This window comes from Pantherophis guttatus, chromosome 9 (genome assembly GCF_059756535.1).
Source record: "Pantherophis guttatus breed Tessera chromosome 9, ASM5975653v1, whole genome shotgun sequence".
Taxonomy (NCBI): Eukaryota; Metazoa; Chordata; class Lepidosauria; order Squamata; family Colubridae; genus Pantherophis; species Pantherophis guttatus.
In genome coordinates, this window is record NC_142071.1 from 19311677 (window position 1) to 19329948 (window position 18272).

The 18272-nt window shown below is 42.9% G+C and overlaps 1 protein-coding gene across 17 annotated transcripts in view; it reads left to right on the top strand.

Moving 5' to 3' along the window:
• Positions 1-7007, top strand: part of ST3GAL4 (ST3 beta-galactoside alpha-2,3-sialyltransferase 4) — a 174770-nt gene extending 167763 nt beyond the window's left edge. For all 17 annotated transcript variants that reach the window (XM_087876027.1, XM_087876023.1, XM_060693555.2 and 14 more), the window contains 3 exons: positions 1145-1288; positions 5562-5705; positions 6465-7007. In XM_087876027.1, the coding sequence (XP_087732153.1) occupies positions 1145-1288; positions 5562-5705; positions 6465-6551 (375 nt within the window). In that variant the 3' untranslated portion in view covers positions 6552-7007. The remainder of the gene's footprint in view (positions 1-1144; positions 1289-5561; positions 5706-6464) is intronic.
• The last annotated feature ends 11265 nt before the right edge of the window (positions 7008-18272 follow it).

Genomic DNA, 18272 nt, shown 5'->3' on the forward strand with positions numbered 1-18272 from the left:
TTTTTAAAATGCTTTTAAAGCCTCTGACGATCCCAGCTGACTTGCCTGATCGGCAGAGGCTTTTTTTCCTTTTAAAAACCTTTTTTCTATAACCTCTTCAGCTGAAGAGGTTGGAGAAAAAATGCTTTTAAAAGCCTCTGATGATCCCAGCTGAGCCGCACGAACATCAGAGGCTTTTTTTTTTTAACTTTTAAAAGCATTTTTTCGGCCAAGGAGGTTGTAGAAAAAATGCTTTTAAAAATTAAAAAAAAAGCCTGTGATGATTGTATGGCTCAGCTGGGCAATGGGGGGGAGGCAGGGATTTTTGCTACCGGTTCTCCGAACCACCTGCCTCCATTGCTACCAGATCAGGCGATCCGGTCCGAACTGGGAGCATTTCACCCCTTACTTATAATACAAGTAATTTTAGCTTGCGTGTTTTTGGGTTTCCTGTTTGGCCCACCTTGGAGGGTTAACACCAGTGGTAGATTGCCCCCGGTTCGCACCAGTTCTATAGAACCGGTAGTAAAACTGGCGGGAGGCTCCGCCCACAGACCCCGATGTCATCAGAACGCTTCTGTGCATGCGCAGAAGAGCACACACGTGAGCGAACGTGCGTGCGGCCCCGTTGCAAACCGGTAGTAAAGGTAAGTAGAACCCACCCCTGGTTAACACAACATCACAATACCAGTCAGTAGAACATCCCCCCGGTCACATGATTTACATTAGGTTGCTTGGCAACTGGTTCATATTTATGACGGTTGCAGCGACCCATGGTCACGTGATTTGCATTTGGATGCTTGACAACTGACTCACGTTTATGACAGCTGTGGTGCCCAGGCGATCCCCTTTTGCAGCCTTCTGACAAGCAAAGTCAATGGGGAAGCCAGATTCACTTAACAACCATGTTACTAACTTAAGAGCTGCAGTGATTCCCTTAACCAACGCGGCAAAAAAAAGTCGTAAAACAGGACAAAACTCGCTTAACAAATGAGTCTCACTTAGCAACATAAATTTTGGGCTCCATTGGGGTCGTAAATTGAGGACTCCCTGCAGTCTTTTCTTTTTTCTCTCTATTTAACCAGGTTAGACTCTTTATGCTTTGATGTTGCATTTGAAAATAAAGTGTGTGTGACTAATTTCTCTGTGTCTGCTTTGTCTCCAGATTCGGAAGGGTTTCTGGAAACAGCCTCCCTTAATTTGGAATGCAAATCCCAAGCAAGTACGAATTCTGAACCCGTATTTTATGGAGGTTGCAGCTGCTAAAGTGCTTAAGCTTCCAATGAAACACTTGTGGAAGCTTAGAGAGGTAAGAGAGATAAGCATATGTACGTGTGTGGGTAGGAGAGAGAAAAGGGGGAGGGAGAGAGAGAGGGAGGGAGGAAGAGAGAGGGAGAAAGAGGGAGGGAGAGAGGGAGGGAGAGAGAGGGAGGGGGAAGGAGAGAGAGGGAGGGGGAGGGAGGGAGAGAGGGAGGGAGAGAGGGAGGGAGAGAGGGAGGGAGAGAGGGAGGGGGAAGGAGGGAGAGGGAGAGAGGGAGAGGGAGGGGGAGGGAGAAGGAGGGAGGGAGAGGGAAGGAGGAAGAGGGAGGCAGAGAGAGGGAAGGAGGGAGAGAGAGGGAGAGAGAGGGAGGGAGAGGGAGGGAGGGAGAGAGAGAGAGAGAGAGAGAGAGAGAGAGAATTAGAGGCCTGTGTATGCAACGAAGGGATGGTTTGAAGTCTTTTTCTCGCTTTTGGATATTCTTAAAATTGGGATCCCAAAAGTGCTTTTTTTCCCCCAAAGGGGAACTAGACTTTGTTTTTTTTCCCATAGACACTTCAAATCAAAGTTGTGGAATTACAGATAATCCTTGATTTATGACCATAATTGAGCCCTGATTTATAGTCATAAGTCATGGCAGTTCTAAATTGAGTGATCATGTAACGGGAACCAGATTTTTTAAATCTCTTTATGGGGCCATTGTTAAAGCAAGGGATTTTTGTTGTTGCTGCTAAAGGAAACGTGGCAGTCATAAAGCAAATTTTATGGTTAAGTGAACCCATTTTCCCTGATGGGTGTGGGTTGTTTTTTTTTTTTTTTTGCCAGAAACCAAAATTAAACACCGTAATCGTAACAAGAACTAATTGCAAATTTTGATTAGCACACTGTAAATGGCTGTAAAGATGAGCCAGTTGCCAATCACACAACCACAGTGTGGGTGTGTGCAACTGACATAACTTTAAAAATAGGTCGTAAATAGCTCTGGGGCGGACTGTTGTAACTTTGAACAATTAACAATTAAGAAGCCAGGCGTAAGGCAAGGACGACCTGTATTGCATTTTTTTAATCATCTGGATAGCTTGGGTTCACATATCTTCCTGACGTGGATGACTTTTGATTGAATTTCAAGGGTCTTCACAACTTTACACTGGTAGTAAAAAGGAGTAGCAGATTGGTTCAGGATAACAATTTGTTGTTGTTAGTTGCAAAGTCGTGTCCGACCCATCGTGACCCCATGGACAGTGTTCCTCCAGGCCTTCCTGTCCTCTACCATCCTCTGGAGTCCATTTAAGCTGACGCCGACTGCTTCAGTGATTCCATCCAGCCACCTCATTCTCTGTCGTCCCTTTCTTCTTTTGCCCTCAATCTTTCCCAGCATTAGGCTCTTCTCCAGTGAGTCCTTCCTTCCTTCTCATTAGAGTTTCATCTTCAGGATCTGGCCTTCTAAGGAGCAATCAGGGTTGATCTCATCTAGGACTGACCAGTTTGATCGCCTTGCAGTCCAAGGGACTTGCAGGAGTCTTCTCCAGCACCAGAGTTCAAAGGCCTCAATTCTTTGGCGCTCAGCCTTCCTTATGGTCCAACTTTCACAGCCATCCATTGCAGCTGGGAAAACCATAGCCTTGACTTTTGTTGGCAAGGTGATGTCTCTGCTTTTTAGTTTGCTGTCTAGATTTGCCATAGCTTTCCTCCCCAGGAGCAAGCATATTTTAATTTCTTGGCTGCAGTCCCCATCTGCAGTGATCTTGGAGCCCAAGATAGCAATAGCACCCTGATATTGATACCAAGATGCCAAGATAGCAATAGCACCCTGTATATGTGCAATCCTTCCACACGTATGTGGCTAGCTTGGATTAAGCTCTCTTCCATAAACTGCTCATTCTCCTTGGTTATCTCTGTGCATCATATATCTAGACTTTACATCTCCACAGAAGCTTCTAGGCTTTGAGAAGGAGAAAAAGTCCACCAGATACCTGTGTACACAGTTGGCTGGCCGAAGAAGTCTTTTGGTTTAATGTCTGTGGAGATTCTCAGTCATCCAAGTTTATGGAGGTTCTCAGTCATTTGAATAATGATCTGAGGAAGCTTCTTAGATGAGAAGGGAAACATCTTCAAAGAAAAACAAGTTCCCTCTGCCTTTTGAAAAAAGCACTTTTCATGTCTTGGATGACTGAGAAACTCCGTTTTTCAAAAGGCGATGGGACTTTATTTTTCCTTGAAGACGTTTAGCTTCTCATCCAAGAACTGAAGAAGCTTCTTGGATGAGGAGCGAAACATCTTCAAGGAAAGAACAAAGAACAAAGTCCCATCACCTTTTGAAAAAGCATCTTTGGGTTCTTCATCGCTGGTACTTCGATATGAAGAGCTGTTTTGTAGAGAAGCTTTCATTTGTGGAAGTCCCCATCTGTTTCTCGAAGCAAATGACTGCATTTTATGAAGTTTTTGCCAAAAACCAGCATTTGCTTCCAGTTTTCATCAAAACCGGCCCAATAACGTACAAGTGTTTTGTTTAATGACTGCAGCGTTCGCTTAACAGATCCTGTAAAAAAGATTGTGAAACCAGGTCGGTCATGGAGTTTATAACCATCACACGTTCCCTAAAAAAAGAATTTCAGATTTGATTCATCCTTATTTGAAAAGAAAACCTTGGCTTTTTGGGCACAATGTTTTTGGTTTTTTTCTTTCTTTTCTTCTAGATTGCAAAGGCTTTTATTCCGGATAGGTTTGCCAAGCTGTGGTTACTCCCCTTTTATCACTTGCTTGAAAATCTTACGATTGCTCCCTCCTCTCACTTTGTCATTTTTTATTTTTTCATGAACGTGACCCCCTGTCAGATAATTTCCATGACTGAAGCTTAAACGTTTACGAGGAACTCTTCTGCCAGATGTTACATAACTACTGTACATTGTCTTCAAGATTTTGTAACTAGGCTGTGAAAAGAGATCTTGATAATCCATCTATTCATTTCATTTTTTTAAACAAATGGATCATCTGTAATGTTTCTATAGAAGTTACTTCTTGAACTCCTGGTTAAAAATGAGAAATATCTCTTTGAGAATAAAGTAAGCCTTAAGGAAAACATTTCAAGGCCAAAATGTAGACTTTTCATGCCATGCTTAGTCATTTCTCCTCTAAATAACAGAAGCAAAATGATATTAAACTTAAGCAAATAATTAATTTGGGTTAGGTTGCTAGGATCAGATTTTCTTTATCCAAAGAGATTCAGGGAGATTAACGTCTCTGTTTAGCCACAATATTTACTGGACAAACTTGTATTAGTCACCGTCTCTCACGCTACTTCCTAAGATTGATCTGAAAATAAAAAGCCGGATATTGTTATAAATATTGACCATTGCCCTTTGAAAAAGGACAATTAATGAATTGAAGGCTGCTTTATGCATGTGTCTAATAAAAATATTCAATTTTGCCCTTCACTGGACAACTTGACTGGGGTTACTACCACAACTACTCCATTCCAGTAGCATTATTCATATCTTTGTAGACAAAATGTAAATTTTGGATCAAGGTGGAAGTTTTCTTTTATGAATCTTGTTGACCTAAGCTTCCACCTGAGCCTTATATGAGCCATGGTGGCGCAGTGGTTAGAGTGCAGTACTGCAGGCTACTTCTGCTGACTGCCGGCTGCCTGCAATTTGGCAGATCGAATCCCACCAGGCTCAAGGTTGAGTCAGCCTTCCATCCTTCCAAGGTGGGTAAAATGAGGACCCAGATTGTTGGGGGCAATAGGTTGACTCTGTAAACCGCTTACAGAGGGCTATAAAAGCACTGTGAAGCGGTATATAAGACTAAGTGCTATTGCTATTGCTATCTGTTGATAGAACCATGTGGAGCTAATACAGGTACTCCTCAACTTACAGCCATAATTGAGTCTAAAATTTCTGTTGCTAAGTGGGACATTTGTTAAATGAGCTTTGCCCCATTCTATAACATTTCTTGTTGTACAGTTCTAAAGTGAATCACTGCAGTGGTTAAGTTAGTAACTTGGTTGTTAAGTGAATTGGGCTTTGCTTGTCAGAAGGTCGTAAAAGAGGATCCCGTGACCCTGGGCGACACTGCAACCATCATAAATATGAGTCAGTTGCCAAGCGTCTGAATTTTGATCATTTGCCCATGGGAATGCTGCAACAGTTGGTCATAAATGTGAAAAACAGACGTAAGTCACTTATTTCAGTGCCATTGTAACTTTGAACTAAATGAACTGTTGTAAGTCGAGGACTACCTGTAGATCATTTGTTCTAAAGTCTTAAGTGAAGCCAGACTGCCATGTCTGGAAGTCTCAATTATCACACGTCTTTTACTCTAGAAACCAACGACAGGATTAGTGGCTATCACCCTTGCCTTGCACTTTTGCGATGTGGTAGATATTGCCGGCTTTGGATACCCCAGCTCAGACGACAAGAAGCAGAGTATTCACTACTACGAGCATATTACGGTGAAATCTATGGCTGTGAGTAATGAAATCGAATGAAGATAGGGAACTATTCATACCGAAACAGTTCAGGTCTCATATCTCTGTTTAATAGGTCAGGGGGCCAATTAGTCCGCATACATACCTCCTTTGCCTGAGATGACCAACATCTCAGTGTCAATCCCAGTTTAACTGAACAGAGAAACTATAAAGGTAAAGGTTCCCCTCGCACATATGTGCTAGTCGTTCCCAACTCTAGGGAGTGGTGCTCATCTCCATTTCAAAGTTGAAGAGCCAGTGCTGTCCGAAGACGTCTCCATGGTCATGTTGCTGGCATGACTCAATGCCAAAGGCGCACGGAACGCTGTTCCCTTCCCACCAAAGTTGGCCCCTATTTTTCTACTTGCATTTTTTTTACGGGCTTTCGAACTGCTAGATTGGCAGAAGCTGGGACAAGTAATGGGAGCTCACCCCATTTTGCGGCAGCACTAGGGATTTGAACCGCTGAACTGCCGACCTTTCGATTGACAAGCTCAGCGTCTTAGCTGCTGAGCCACCATATCCCTATTAGAGAAACTATAGGTAGCAGCTTTAGAATGTACCAATATTGTAAATCCATTTTTTTAAAAAAAAAAACCAATCCAGTGGGCTGCCTTTTTTGAAATTTGTTAACCATAGGATTTCAAAGAGTTAATTGATGATGTGCTGGTTTATATGTTAGCATGACACATGGGGAGTGGGGGAAACATCCCAGCCTGCTGCTTCTACTAATAGGTTTTCTCTTATCTTGCTCCACAGTCTTCAGGGCACAATGTCTCCCACGAGGCATTAGCAATAAAACAGATGCTTGAATTGGGACTCGTCAAGAACCTCACTTACTTCTGATGTAAGATGGGACAGCCTTTATGTTCACGTCGAGCTGGGCTTCTTGCCAGCAGGACAAAGCCCTTTATGGCTGGCCCTTTCTAACATATAACCGGCCCTTCCATTCCAACGCTGACTGGTGCAGAGGCCTTCGCAGTTCCCTGCAAATGGAGATCAGGCTGGATGGAAGTGTACCGCTTCTAAATATGTTGGCAGCTAAGGGTAGAAGCAGTCCTGTAGAGAACCTGGGTGTGACACCACCAGTTGGAAGCAGGAGTCTTTCTTCCTTATGGGGGCACAGCCCTCTACAGAATCTTCTTCGCTTGGGCGGTTGCAGAATTTCCTTTGGCATCCAACCGAGAGGTTCCTGCGTTCACCAGAGGCACCTTTGGAAGTTCAAAGCAAGATTGCTGTTGTTTGGCCTCAAAGAAGATACCAACACAGTTTCCCACGGTGATAAAGTAATCGTCCCATAAAGTGGTTTCATTAATCATTTCTCCCCGTCTCCTGCAAACCAGTAGATGGGTGGCTATTTGTTATTTTATTTATCGTATTGGATGTTACCTAATGGGCAAGAGGCAACTGAATGAAGGATTATTAGCTGTCTGCCACCCTATTTTCCCCGTTTAGATGAAGACGAGACAAAGTATGTTGGTTCAAGTCCCTGGGCAATTCACCTGTTTTAAGGATGCCCAGGAGAACACGATTAAGGATGGTAGAGGAGATAATGAAGTTTATTCCACTCCCATCTGATTGGTTGGTTTTAGAGACTATGATGAAAAGGAGAATACCCAACAGTATTTGCTGATAGTTTTTATACCTAAAATAGTAGAGTTGAATGGATGTTTATTTTTTATTTTTTTCTGGGCAAAGTGTGGAAAAAGAAATCCTTCTGTGAAGGACGCGCGTGTGCCCGAGTAGCGCATCTCCGATCTTAAATGTATGGAGTAGATATATTTCCTTCCCATCAAGTGGGGATGACAAGCAGAATCGACCGATAAGGCAAAAAAAAAAAAAAAAAAAAAGAGCTATCCTGGCCAAAGTTAGGCAGGAAAGGAAGGGCAAGAAAGGTAAGAGGAGAAGAAAAGATCCGTATTTCCGTATGGAAAAGGAAATGGGCACAAACCCGAAGCTGCACAGCACTTTTGCCTGTCTGTCCCATGGTTAGGAAGGGGGACAAAGTTGTCATTCAGGACAAAGGCTAATCTCAGGGGCCTAAAAGGGTCGTTTTGAAGTAAGTTTGCCTTTTCATAGAGGCAGGGGAGGGCAAGGGGGTCCAGGCATTTCAGATGTGCCAGTCTGCTTAGGATTTGGGTGTATTCTCTTCTTCCCCTTTAAATCTCCAACGTGGGGTCAAAGTGTATTATTTACAGCTGATATATTAAGTGCACTTGTCCGATTGAATATTGGAAACCTGGCAATCTTCTGTTTCTCCCTCGAGAGGGAACCGACCATGTAAACGTACAAGACCACGAGACCAACTCGCCGTATACCACCTCCGTGTACTTGTGCAGCCAAATGTGCCTTAGCCATCTTCGCAAGTGCCCGGCTTTTGAGGGGGCCTGCTGGCGATGCAAACTCCAGCGGCTGAGGCCATCCGATCCATTGTTAAGAAGATGGATTGCTCCGAAGGACTGCCCGTGGACTTGACAGCTGAGATCGATTTCCAGATGCCTCCTTGAAAATCGGGAGGAAGGAAGGGTTGCTTATTAAATGGCGATTCTGGGGAAGGGGAGGGGTTGAATCCCGCAAGGGAGTGTTGGAAGTGTCTTTCCTGGCCAAGTGATACAGCAGTGTTAAGTAATTTAATAAATTTAATTTAAAACAGCCCTTTATGAAGTGTGTTCATTTGTTACATTTATATTATATAGGACTAGGGGTGACATGATAGCAGTCTTTCAATATTTGAGGGGTTACCACAGAGAAGACGGGGTTAACCTAGTCTCCAAAGCACCTGAAGACCGGACAAGAGGTAATGGATGGAAGCTTATCAAAGAGATCCAACTTAGAGATAAATTTCTCCAGGAGAAATTTCCTGATAGAACAATCAATCATTGCAATGGCTTGTCTCCTGAAGTTGTGGGTGCTCCATCATTGGAAGATTTAAAGAAGAGATTGGACAGCCATTTTCCCCGGAATGGTACAGTAGTGGCCAAAATTGTGGAAACCTTTTGGGGAAAGTGTATTTTCTAAAATTAGCTAATAACAGCACTTTTTTTTTTTTTTTGGAGCAGTACCGTAAAATTATATATCAATGGAAAGATAATTTCATCAAGAATGTAATACAATAACTTTTATGAAGGATTTGCTATTAGAAAAACAGTTACAGTTTAAAGAAGAAAAGTGAAACGTAGAAAAAACGAGATATAAAAAAACGATTACCATGTCAGTTAATACTTAGTTGGGTAATCTTTATTTATTTATTTATTTTATTAAATTTATATGCCGCCCTTCTCCCGTAGGACACAAGGTGGCGCACAGAATAAAAACATGTAACAATAAGAAATCCTAAAAACAGCCAATATAAAAACCCAAACAGAATAAAATCTCGTAGCAGATCAGGGAAATGGCTGAAACAGCCATGTCTTCAGGTTGGTGCGGAAAGTGCGGAGGCCGTCCGGAGGTCGGGGGCCATCCGGAGCCCGATGGGTAACCCATTCCAGAGGGTCGGTGCGGCCACTGAGAACGCCCTCATCCTGGGGGCCACCAGCTGACATTGTCCGGCCGATGGCACCCGGAGGAGGGCAGCCCTATGTGACCGCACAGGAGGCCGGTAGGAGGTGGTCCTGCAAGTACCCTGGGCCCATGCCATATAGGGCTTTATAGGTAAGAACCAGCATCTTGAAGCGGATCCGAAGGGCAACCGGCAGCCAGTGCAGCTTGCGCAGGAGAGGTGTTACACAGGAGTAACGGGAAGCTCCCGTAACAACCTGTGCGGCCGCATTCTGGACCAGCTGGAGCCTCCGGGTGCACCCCAAGGGCAGCCCCATGTAGAGGGCATTGCATGGCTTAGGACCTGGTTATCTACGGGACCGCCTACTACCACCAATAGCCTCCCACCGGCCAGTACGCTCTCATAGAGAGGGACTCCTCTGGGTGCCGTCAGCCAAACAGTGTCGACTGGCAGCCCCCAGGGGGAGAGCCTTCTCTGTGGGGGCACCTACCATCTGGAATGAGCTCCCCCCGGAGATACGGAGGATCCCGGATCTGTGCACCTTCCGCTGTGCTATGAAGACCTTTTTATTCCACCAGGCGGGCTTGGCCTAATCTCTTCCCTCTTTTTAATATGTAAATTTTAATCTGTTTTTAAATTATTGGGGTGTTTTAATCTGTCTGGGCCAAAATGATTTAATTTGATTTTATCTGGTTTTTAAATTTTTTGTATCTATGTATTTTATTGTTTGGCTGTTCACCGCCCTGAGTCCTTTGGAAGTAGGGCGGTATACAAATCAAATAAACTAAACTAAACTAGTCCAACCAAGAAATAATGAGAGCAAGACTTTAGCATGAATTACGGCCTTACAACGTCTTCCCATGGAGTGAACCAAGACTTTTAGTTCTGCAGCTGTTCTAATGTGAAGCCAAGATTGAATGATTGCTGGGTTTTATTGCTGGATCACTTCTGACTGACAGGTTTCTTTAGTCGGCTCCATAGATTTTCAATTGGGTTAAGGTCTGGGCTATTCCCAGGCCATTCCAGCAGCGGAATAGGATTATCTTGAAACTCAAAAAAAAAAAAAAAAAAGTGTTATTAGCCATCAAACTTCAAAAATACACTTTTCCCAAAAGGTTTCCACAATTTTGGCTATTACTGTATAGTGTCTCCTGCTTGAGCAGTGGTTGGACTAGAAGACTTCCAATGTCCATTCCAACTCTGTTAATACTGTTATTGTGTCTTTCCTTCAGAAGAAAAAAGTAGTGTGCATACAGTTGTAATGGACAACAGGAATAGCCTGGATGAACAGGAGGAAGACGATAATCAGATAAACTGAATTTGAATCGGAGCCTAACCTGAAAAAGCCTCAGATAAGACCCTCCCTAGATCTGACAAGATAAGCACATTTGGATTTGAAAGATTCTGTTACTATAACCTTATAATAAAAGTAGTATTAGCAGATGGTTTCCCAGCCTGGTCTATCTTGAAGGGCTGACAATAATTCTCTAATTTATTTATATATGCAAAATAAGATATTTATCGCCCTATGAAATTTTCCTTGTGGCTCAGCTCAGTTGTGACAGTGTCACTCTGTTTAATGGAGAAGTTGGATCATCGGTTAGAGCAGGGGTCTCCAACCTTGGCAACTTTAAGACTTGTGGACTTCAGCTCCCAGAGCTCCTCAGCTGAGGAGCTCTGGGAGCTGAAGTCCACAAGTCTTAAAGTTGCCAAGGTTGGAGATCCCTGGGTTAGAGGGGCTGAAAATTTTACTTTCAGTATAATTCAGATCCCAACAAGGGAAGAAGCCATTTTTTTTTCTTTGTTAAAGTTGTAGAGAAGCAAGGAGAACATCTGGAGCAACATCTGCTCATTATGATACTAAAACAGGGAAATTCTTCATTGGATCCATTTGAAGCTTTCGAAGAGATCAGCTGAAAAACTTCCTGGCCTCTAGTTTGGGAGAGCCATGTAAGCAACTGGCCAAGACAAGTTGAATATGCAGAGAATCTGTTAGAATATTCACTTGACAACTTTACATATAACTGCAGCCTAAAAAGTTATAACTGTTTGCTGCTTGAAGCCAATTCACATTTTTAAACATTCTGTCCTTGTGATGTTGTTGTTCGGTGTCTTCCTTCATATCTTTTCAGTCTTTTTGGGAAAAGCATCGTGGCGTATAGCCAGTCTGTTCTCTTGTGTCTTCCAAAGCTGCTCTTTTTGGATGGGATCCATTTTTAGAAAGGCAAAGCCAGTGTTTCTCAGCCTCCATAAATTTAAGATGGGTGGACTTCAATTCCCAGATTTCCCCTGCCAGCTCTAAGTGGACTTCAACTCCCAGAATTCCCCAGCTAGCTTTGTTGCTGGGCAATTCTAGGATTTGAAATCCACCCATCTTAAAGATGCCTTGGAAGGGGCCTTGGTGGCACAGCGGACTAAAGTGCTGTTAAAGTAGCACTTAGCTGCCAGCTGCTTGCAATTACTGCGAGTTCAAATCTCACCAGGCTCAAGGTTGACTCAGCCTTCCATCCTTCCGAGGTAGGTAAAATGAGAACCCGGATTGTGGGGGAAATAAGCTGACTTTGTATGAAAAAGAACACCGCTTAGGGGGGACCAAAAGCCCTACTAAGCAGGTATATACAAAAGTGTGAAGGCTATTGCTTAACACATTGTAAGCTGCCCTGGCCTCCGGAGAAGGGCAGCATATAAATCGAACCAATAAATAAATGCCAATGTTGAGAAAAGGTTCTGTGGGCGTGGCTTGGTGAGCATGGCCAGAGAGTGTGGCAGGCAGCACTTGGCCTCCTGCACCCCCCTGGGAGCAAAAACACGCCACAGGGGAGATGTTCTACTCCCCCATGCCCTGTTTTGGATCTAGGTGGCCTCTCTGCACTTACCTGGGAGCCAAAATGGGGCAAGTGGGGACTCCTGCAAGGGGCGGGGCAGGAAGGAGCAGGGCCAGCCAGAAATTTAACTAATTTCTCCCGAACTGGCTGAATCCCACCACTGGTTTAAACTCACACAGAAAAAAACAGATGAAGGCGAAGGTGATTATTGCTGATGGCATATCAGGAGCTGAGCCGTGGAGATTTAAATCAAGGGTACTGGTGCTCTTTTTAAAAGAGGTTTTTGGTGCTATAAAGCATGATTTTTTCCCCTTTCTCCATTTTTGTTCTTTTGCTTGTAAATGGAGGGTGGGTTCAATTAATCCGCAAATAGGTTTTTTTTTAATTGAAACTCAGCAGAGGAGGTGATTATTTCAATTACTTTTATGATATTGCTTCACTGTTTAAAAAAAACAACTAGTGATGAGCCGGCACCCCTAATTAAAGACTAAAGGATAAATACCATAAAATGCATTTTTAAAAGATCTTGGGACGAAGCTTAAACAGCTGTTTCTCAAGGGCCTTGTGGCTGAGTAACTTTGGTTCTGCTGGAAGCACTTTGCATCGTTGATACCTATGGTTAGTATTCCTGGTCAGTAGAGCCTGGATACCCACTACACAGCCAACAAAAATAAAACCCCTCGGCAGTGTTTTTCAACCATGTCAACTTTAAGCCCTGTGGACTTCAACTCCCAGAATTCCCCAGCCAGCATTCTGATCGAGGAATTCTGGGAGCATGGCTGGCTGAGGAATTCTGGGAGTTGAAGTCCACAGGTTGACAACTGAGTTGACACAGTTGGACAGTCATGCTCCAAGATCTGTTTAGCTCTCTCACTTCTCTGGATAGAACACAAAATACAACTTTTTGTATTTATGAGTTATAATGGAACCATTATATCCATTGCTAGAGAAGGAATATTCTCATCCCATAAGGTGTTTATCTTTCACGGCTTCACATTTTGTGGCAGAATTCTTGTGAGATATTTTCCGGAAGATACGCCAGCTTAATGTGCCTTTTTTTCTGTGCCTGAGACAAAACTGGCTACCACATGTTTCTCGCTCAAAGAGAACCACAGTGGAAAATTGACTAAAAGAGACATACAATTATTTCCATTTTCCCCACTGTTAGGACAAATGTATGTGCTCTTTTTCTTGAATATTCTTTGAATATCACAGATGAAAAAACCTGCATTGGATTTTAGCAAATCCTGTGGAAATGGAGTAGTAGACAGCTAACTGGGTGGAAAACCGGAGTAACTGTTTCTGAGACGCTACCAGAAAACAAGTGTTGGATCTCAGTAAATAAAGTGGAGCACACAGAAACACACAAACTTTAAACATTTTTATGACATACCACATTTTATACAGCTAGAAAATCCCCAGGTTTATGAGGCCTTATTTCAAAATAATATACTTTCTTGCCATGTTTTGGATCTTGTGTATGTGATTTAGTATACAGTGTGAAAATAAACATTGTGGCTATTTTGGCAGCCCCCACCCAAGTGTGTGTTTGTGTGTTTGTGTGTGTGGAGAGAAATTGCACTGCAAGATCTCACTTCTACTTATTGTCCCTTCCAAGGACTTTTGAGAAACCTCTGATATAGAACAAAATATGTAGCAACTCTTAGTAAATCCAAGCTTAATCCTGGTAATCAGGAAAGGGTGAGAAAGAAACTCAGGACTTCCTTGCCTTGACCCTCTTTAATATTTTTGTGGATGGTGGAGGAGAGAAACTCTGTTGGACTTTTAAGATTCTGCTGTAGCCTAAATTGATAAAGTAGAGCGTTAGGATCTCTGGTGTAGTTGGGTTTCTCACCTGGCTTATTCTTAAATGGTTGAGATTGAGCACCTGGGCAGAAACTACTTCTTATTCTTGCTCTGCTTCCCTTCTTCCAGTTGCTCATGTTGAAGAGGAGCTCCACTGCTTTTAGGAGGCATCTTCTTAGCTTCATCTCAGTTGCTATGAACTCTTAAGGAGTAGTCTTCTCGGGACTACTGTGTGTTGGGGAGAGGAGTGGTTTTTTTTTTTTTTTTTAATTTGATTTATATGCCGCCCTTCTCCGGAGACTCAGGGCGGCTTACAATGCGTTAAGCAATAGCCTTCATTCTTTTGTATGTTTTATACAAAGTCAGCTTATTGCCCCCACAAACTGGGTCCTCATTTCACCTACCTTAGAAAGGATGGAAGGCTGAGTCAACCTTGAGCCTTGGAGAGATTCGAACCAGCAGAAATTGCAGGCAGCTGTGTTAATTACAGGGTGCACTAAACCCCTGTTTTCTGGAGCTCCCTGCTTCTGGTGATGTCCATGGTTGTGTGCATTTCAATGAAGTCAAAGATGGCAATCCCAACTACGCAATTGAAGGACAAATGAAATTCAATCACCTATTTGGGGGCACTGTCACAGCTTTTTTGGACGCACATTCGTCTCGTGAACACTCTACCTGTTCTCCAGTTTGGGAAAGTGAAGCAGTGGTGGGTGACTTGGCTTCTCTATTCCTGCATGGCTCCATCGAGCAAAGGTGGCTTCCTTGAGTGCCCTTCACTTTCTTGAAACAAGGTATGTACAGTATAGTTGACTGAATAGGAAGGGCTAATTCTAGGGCAGGATGAATCAGTTCTCTACACATAGGAGGAAAAGTAAAATATAAAAGGGGCAAATGATTGGTTGAAAAAGGCAACCCTCGTTAGTGTGGTTTGTACAACTGTTCCTACTTTAAAGCATGCCCTTCTTGATACTCTGAGACCAGATTTAAATGCATCAGCTCTATGCACAGAACCATATGAAAAGTTGTTTTCTATCTACTGGATCAGAATAATCCAGAATAATCAAAGAACTATGATTCCCTAGGATTGCCTCTTTCCAGTTTCTGTTGAAATGGATAGCCAAGGAAGCAGTAATGGGTTGCTACCGGCTCGCCCCGGATTGGGCAAACCGGTAGTGCTGGCGGTGGCAGGAGGCTCCGCCCACCCGCCCTGACGCTTTGCGCATGCACGAGCAAACCAGTTGCAAACTAAATTGAAACCCACTACTGCAAGGAAGCATAAGAATTTATTAAAGGCCATTCAAAGGCCTAAAGCCATTTTTGTCCACTTGTTGGGAAGGAAGATTTTGCAACTCACCTGTGCTTCTGGGCTGAAAGGATGGTTCCATGGAGGGTTGGGGGTGGTTGGCTGCTACCTTATAAACTACCGTATTTTTCAGAGTATAAGACACACCTTTTTCCCCCAAAAAAGAGGGTGAAAATCTGGGTGCGTCATATACTCCGAATGTAGCCCTGCCTGGCTTCTCAAACAAAAGTTTCAGAGGCTGAAAAAAGCATCAGAAATGAAGCTTCAGAAAAGAAGCTCCCAAACAGAGCTTCAGAGGCTTTTTTTCTGAAGCTCTGTTTCAGAGGCAGAAAAGAAAGTTTTTTCTGAAACAGAGTTTCAGAAGTTTCAGAGGCAGGGAAAAAAAAGGAAAAAAAAGCAAGGCACAGAGCTCACAACCAAGGAACCTTTTGCTAAAATTCACCTCTGGGAACAGCTGATTGGGGGTATTCCAGAAGGCCGATCCACCTGCCAATCAGCTTTTTTCTTATTTTTCTCCCCAAAAACTAAGGTGCGCCTTATACTCTGAAAAATACGGTACTTGTTCAAACAACAGGTTTGGGCAGATGGTCTTTAATGCTGTCTCATCCCCAAGCAATTTGGCCTTGTAAATGTTACTTATGGAATGAAGAATGGATCAATAGAGCTATGGGTCATAAATTTTCTGAAGATGCATATGCCTTTGCAATACCAGTTTAGCTTTTTTAAAAAATTATCCTGCTACAGTGGTCTCACTCTTCCTTCTGAGAAAGGTCTTTCAACCAGGTTGGTGAACACAGCACATGGCATTTCTCCTGCTTCTTGGTGAATTCCAAGTTTAGTGAAACAAACAGGCCTTCTGAAGGCTGCTCTCCGAAACCAATGTGTTAATTTGCAGCCAGTGTAATTGTCTATCACTGTTCTTGTTATATATTAATGAACAGATGGTTGAGGAAATTCTTGCTTCACACAGTAAACTCAACAAAATAAAATTTGGAAAAAAAATATATCTTCCAAGCAGTTGGGTCTCTGAACAAGTCATTAACTGCTTGTGAGGGGTGATCAGTTTTCAAGTATTTTCATAGTACTCAAGCTTTGTATATTATCTCTGAAGCCGATGATGAAGGTCGTTCAGCAGGCTTTCAGCTAGAACACGGGTGTTGAGCTGTGGCAACCTTAAGACTTGTGGACTTCAACTCCCAAAATTATGCATGGATGGCTGGGAATTCTGGGAGTTGAAACTACAAGTCTTGTGAAATTCTCAAGTCCCTAAGTCCACATCTCCAAGGTTGGACATCTCTGAGTTAGGGATTTCCCTAATGCAAGGTAGGTGTTGCAGTTCTAGGACATGGCCAGTAGGTGGCAGATGTAGCCTGTATTTCCCATTTTTTTAAAAATGGGAAATACAGCAGCAGTAAACGGTACCAATGTTTGTTGTCTGGACTGAGGAGTATTCAGCTTATTTCTTGTTCACTCTGCAAAAATGGAACTCAAGAGTTTCCAAGAATTTCCTAAAGAACATGGATCCAAATCGCCCACCCCAACCCTTCTGAGAGACTGAAAGGATGTCTCGTTGGTCTGATAAAATAGAAGAAGTTGACAGATTAAATTTTCAATGACTGGTCCACTGGCTGTAGTGAGAGAGCCTAAGGGTGGCTGTAAGCACTGAAGGTGATCATTCCCCCCTCCCTGCCATGAAACCCCCTATGTGCTGAGTTAATTTTTAGGATCTAACTCAAAATTAAGTGCCTTGAAATTCTTAGGAGTTAATTTGCAATTCCATGCCTTATTTGAGAAGTGGGCAATAGGCTTTAAGTGTAGTTTAATGATAGGGCACACCTTACATGCAGAAGTGTATTTGTGTGGAAAACCGTCTCCTCTCCAGTGCTTCTGCTGGCTGGATTAGAAAAGACTTGTATCGTTTGTTAAATGCGGGAGGATTTTTTGCCGGTGAAGTTAAAGAACAACCCACTTGGAACACCAGTGTAGCTACTATTTTCAACCAGGGCAGCTTTTGAAGTTCAAAGGAAAGGGGGGGTGGAATCCAATAGAGCTATGCAAGCTAGTATACAATCATCATGAAGATACAGGATGCCATTTTTTCCCGATCCAAAAGGTAGGTCTTAACATCTCCATTAAGATTCTGGTCTAGGATACCAACAACCCTTGCCTGCCCGTTCTCCAGAAAAAGTTGGCCTGCTTTTTAGAGCAAACGATTGCTTTTTGCTGGGAGTGGTGTATATATATATGTCTTCACATGATCCAAATTTTGATTAGATATCGGTAGTTTTCCCTTGCCAGACCAGCTTTGATCTGGATAGCTTGTGAGACCTGGCAAGCGTTCTTCATTGGGGTACATTGTATGAGAACAGTACACATACATGGTATAAGAGCTAGATTCATTGGTTATATCATTGTGCCTGCTAGATTTCATCTATTAATATTATTGAGTTTAGCTTTTATATAGTAAACATTTTATTAGTTGGTATTAATGGGTGCTATAAGCTGCTAAGATCAAATGAAATCAGTGACTCAAACCAGTGAATAGTGCTTAGGGAAATGTCAGGTACATGTACCCCTGATTCCCCCATTTGAGAAGGTCAGCCTCTTTTTGTCCTCCAGCCTTGGAACTAAGTCATAGAACCAAGCAATGGATGGAAACTAATCGTGGAGAGAATCTTAGAAGTAAGGAGAAATTTCATGTCAGGGGGACAACTTGCTTTCAGAAATTGTGGATTCTCCATCACTGGAGGTTTTTCCCGAAGAGATTGGACAACCATTTCCCTGAAATGGTGATAAGGTTTCCTGCCTGACAAGGGGGCTGGTCTAGAAGACCTTCAAGATCCCTTCCAACTCTGTTATTTTGTTAAGCTAAAACTTTGATAATGTATTTGCTCTCTACAGTTGGGGAGTTGAAGCAATGGTGGTATGACTAGAAGAATATGTTAGGAGGAATGGACAGGAGTTCCTGATTTTTTTTCCTGGAAAATGTTTGTGCTTTTATCACAGACTAAGTAAGAAATCACACTATGCATATGTTGCTTGCGTTAATTGCTGTGTGTGGCTTTTTTTTCTCTCTCTCTTTTGAATCAGAGTTGTTTACATCAAACTGGTTTCCAAAGGACTCACTGCCACAG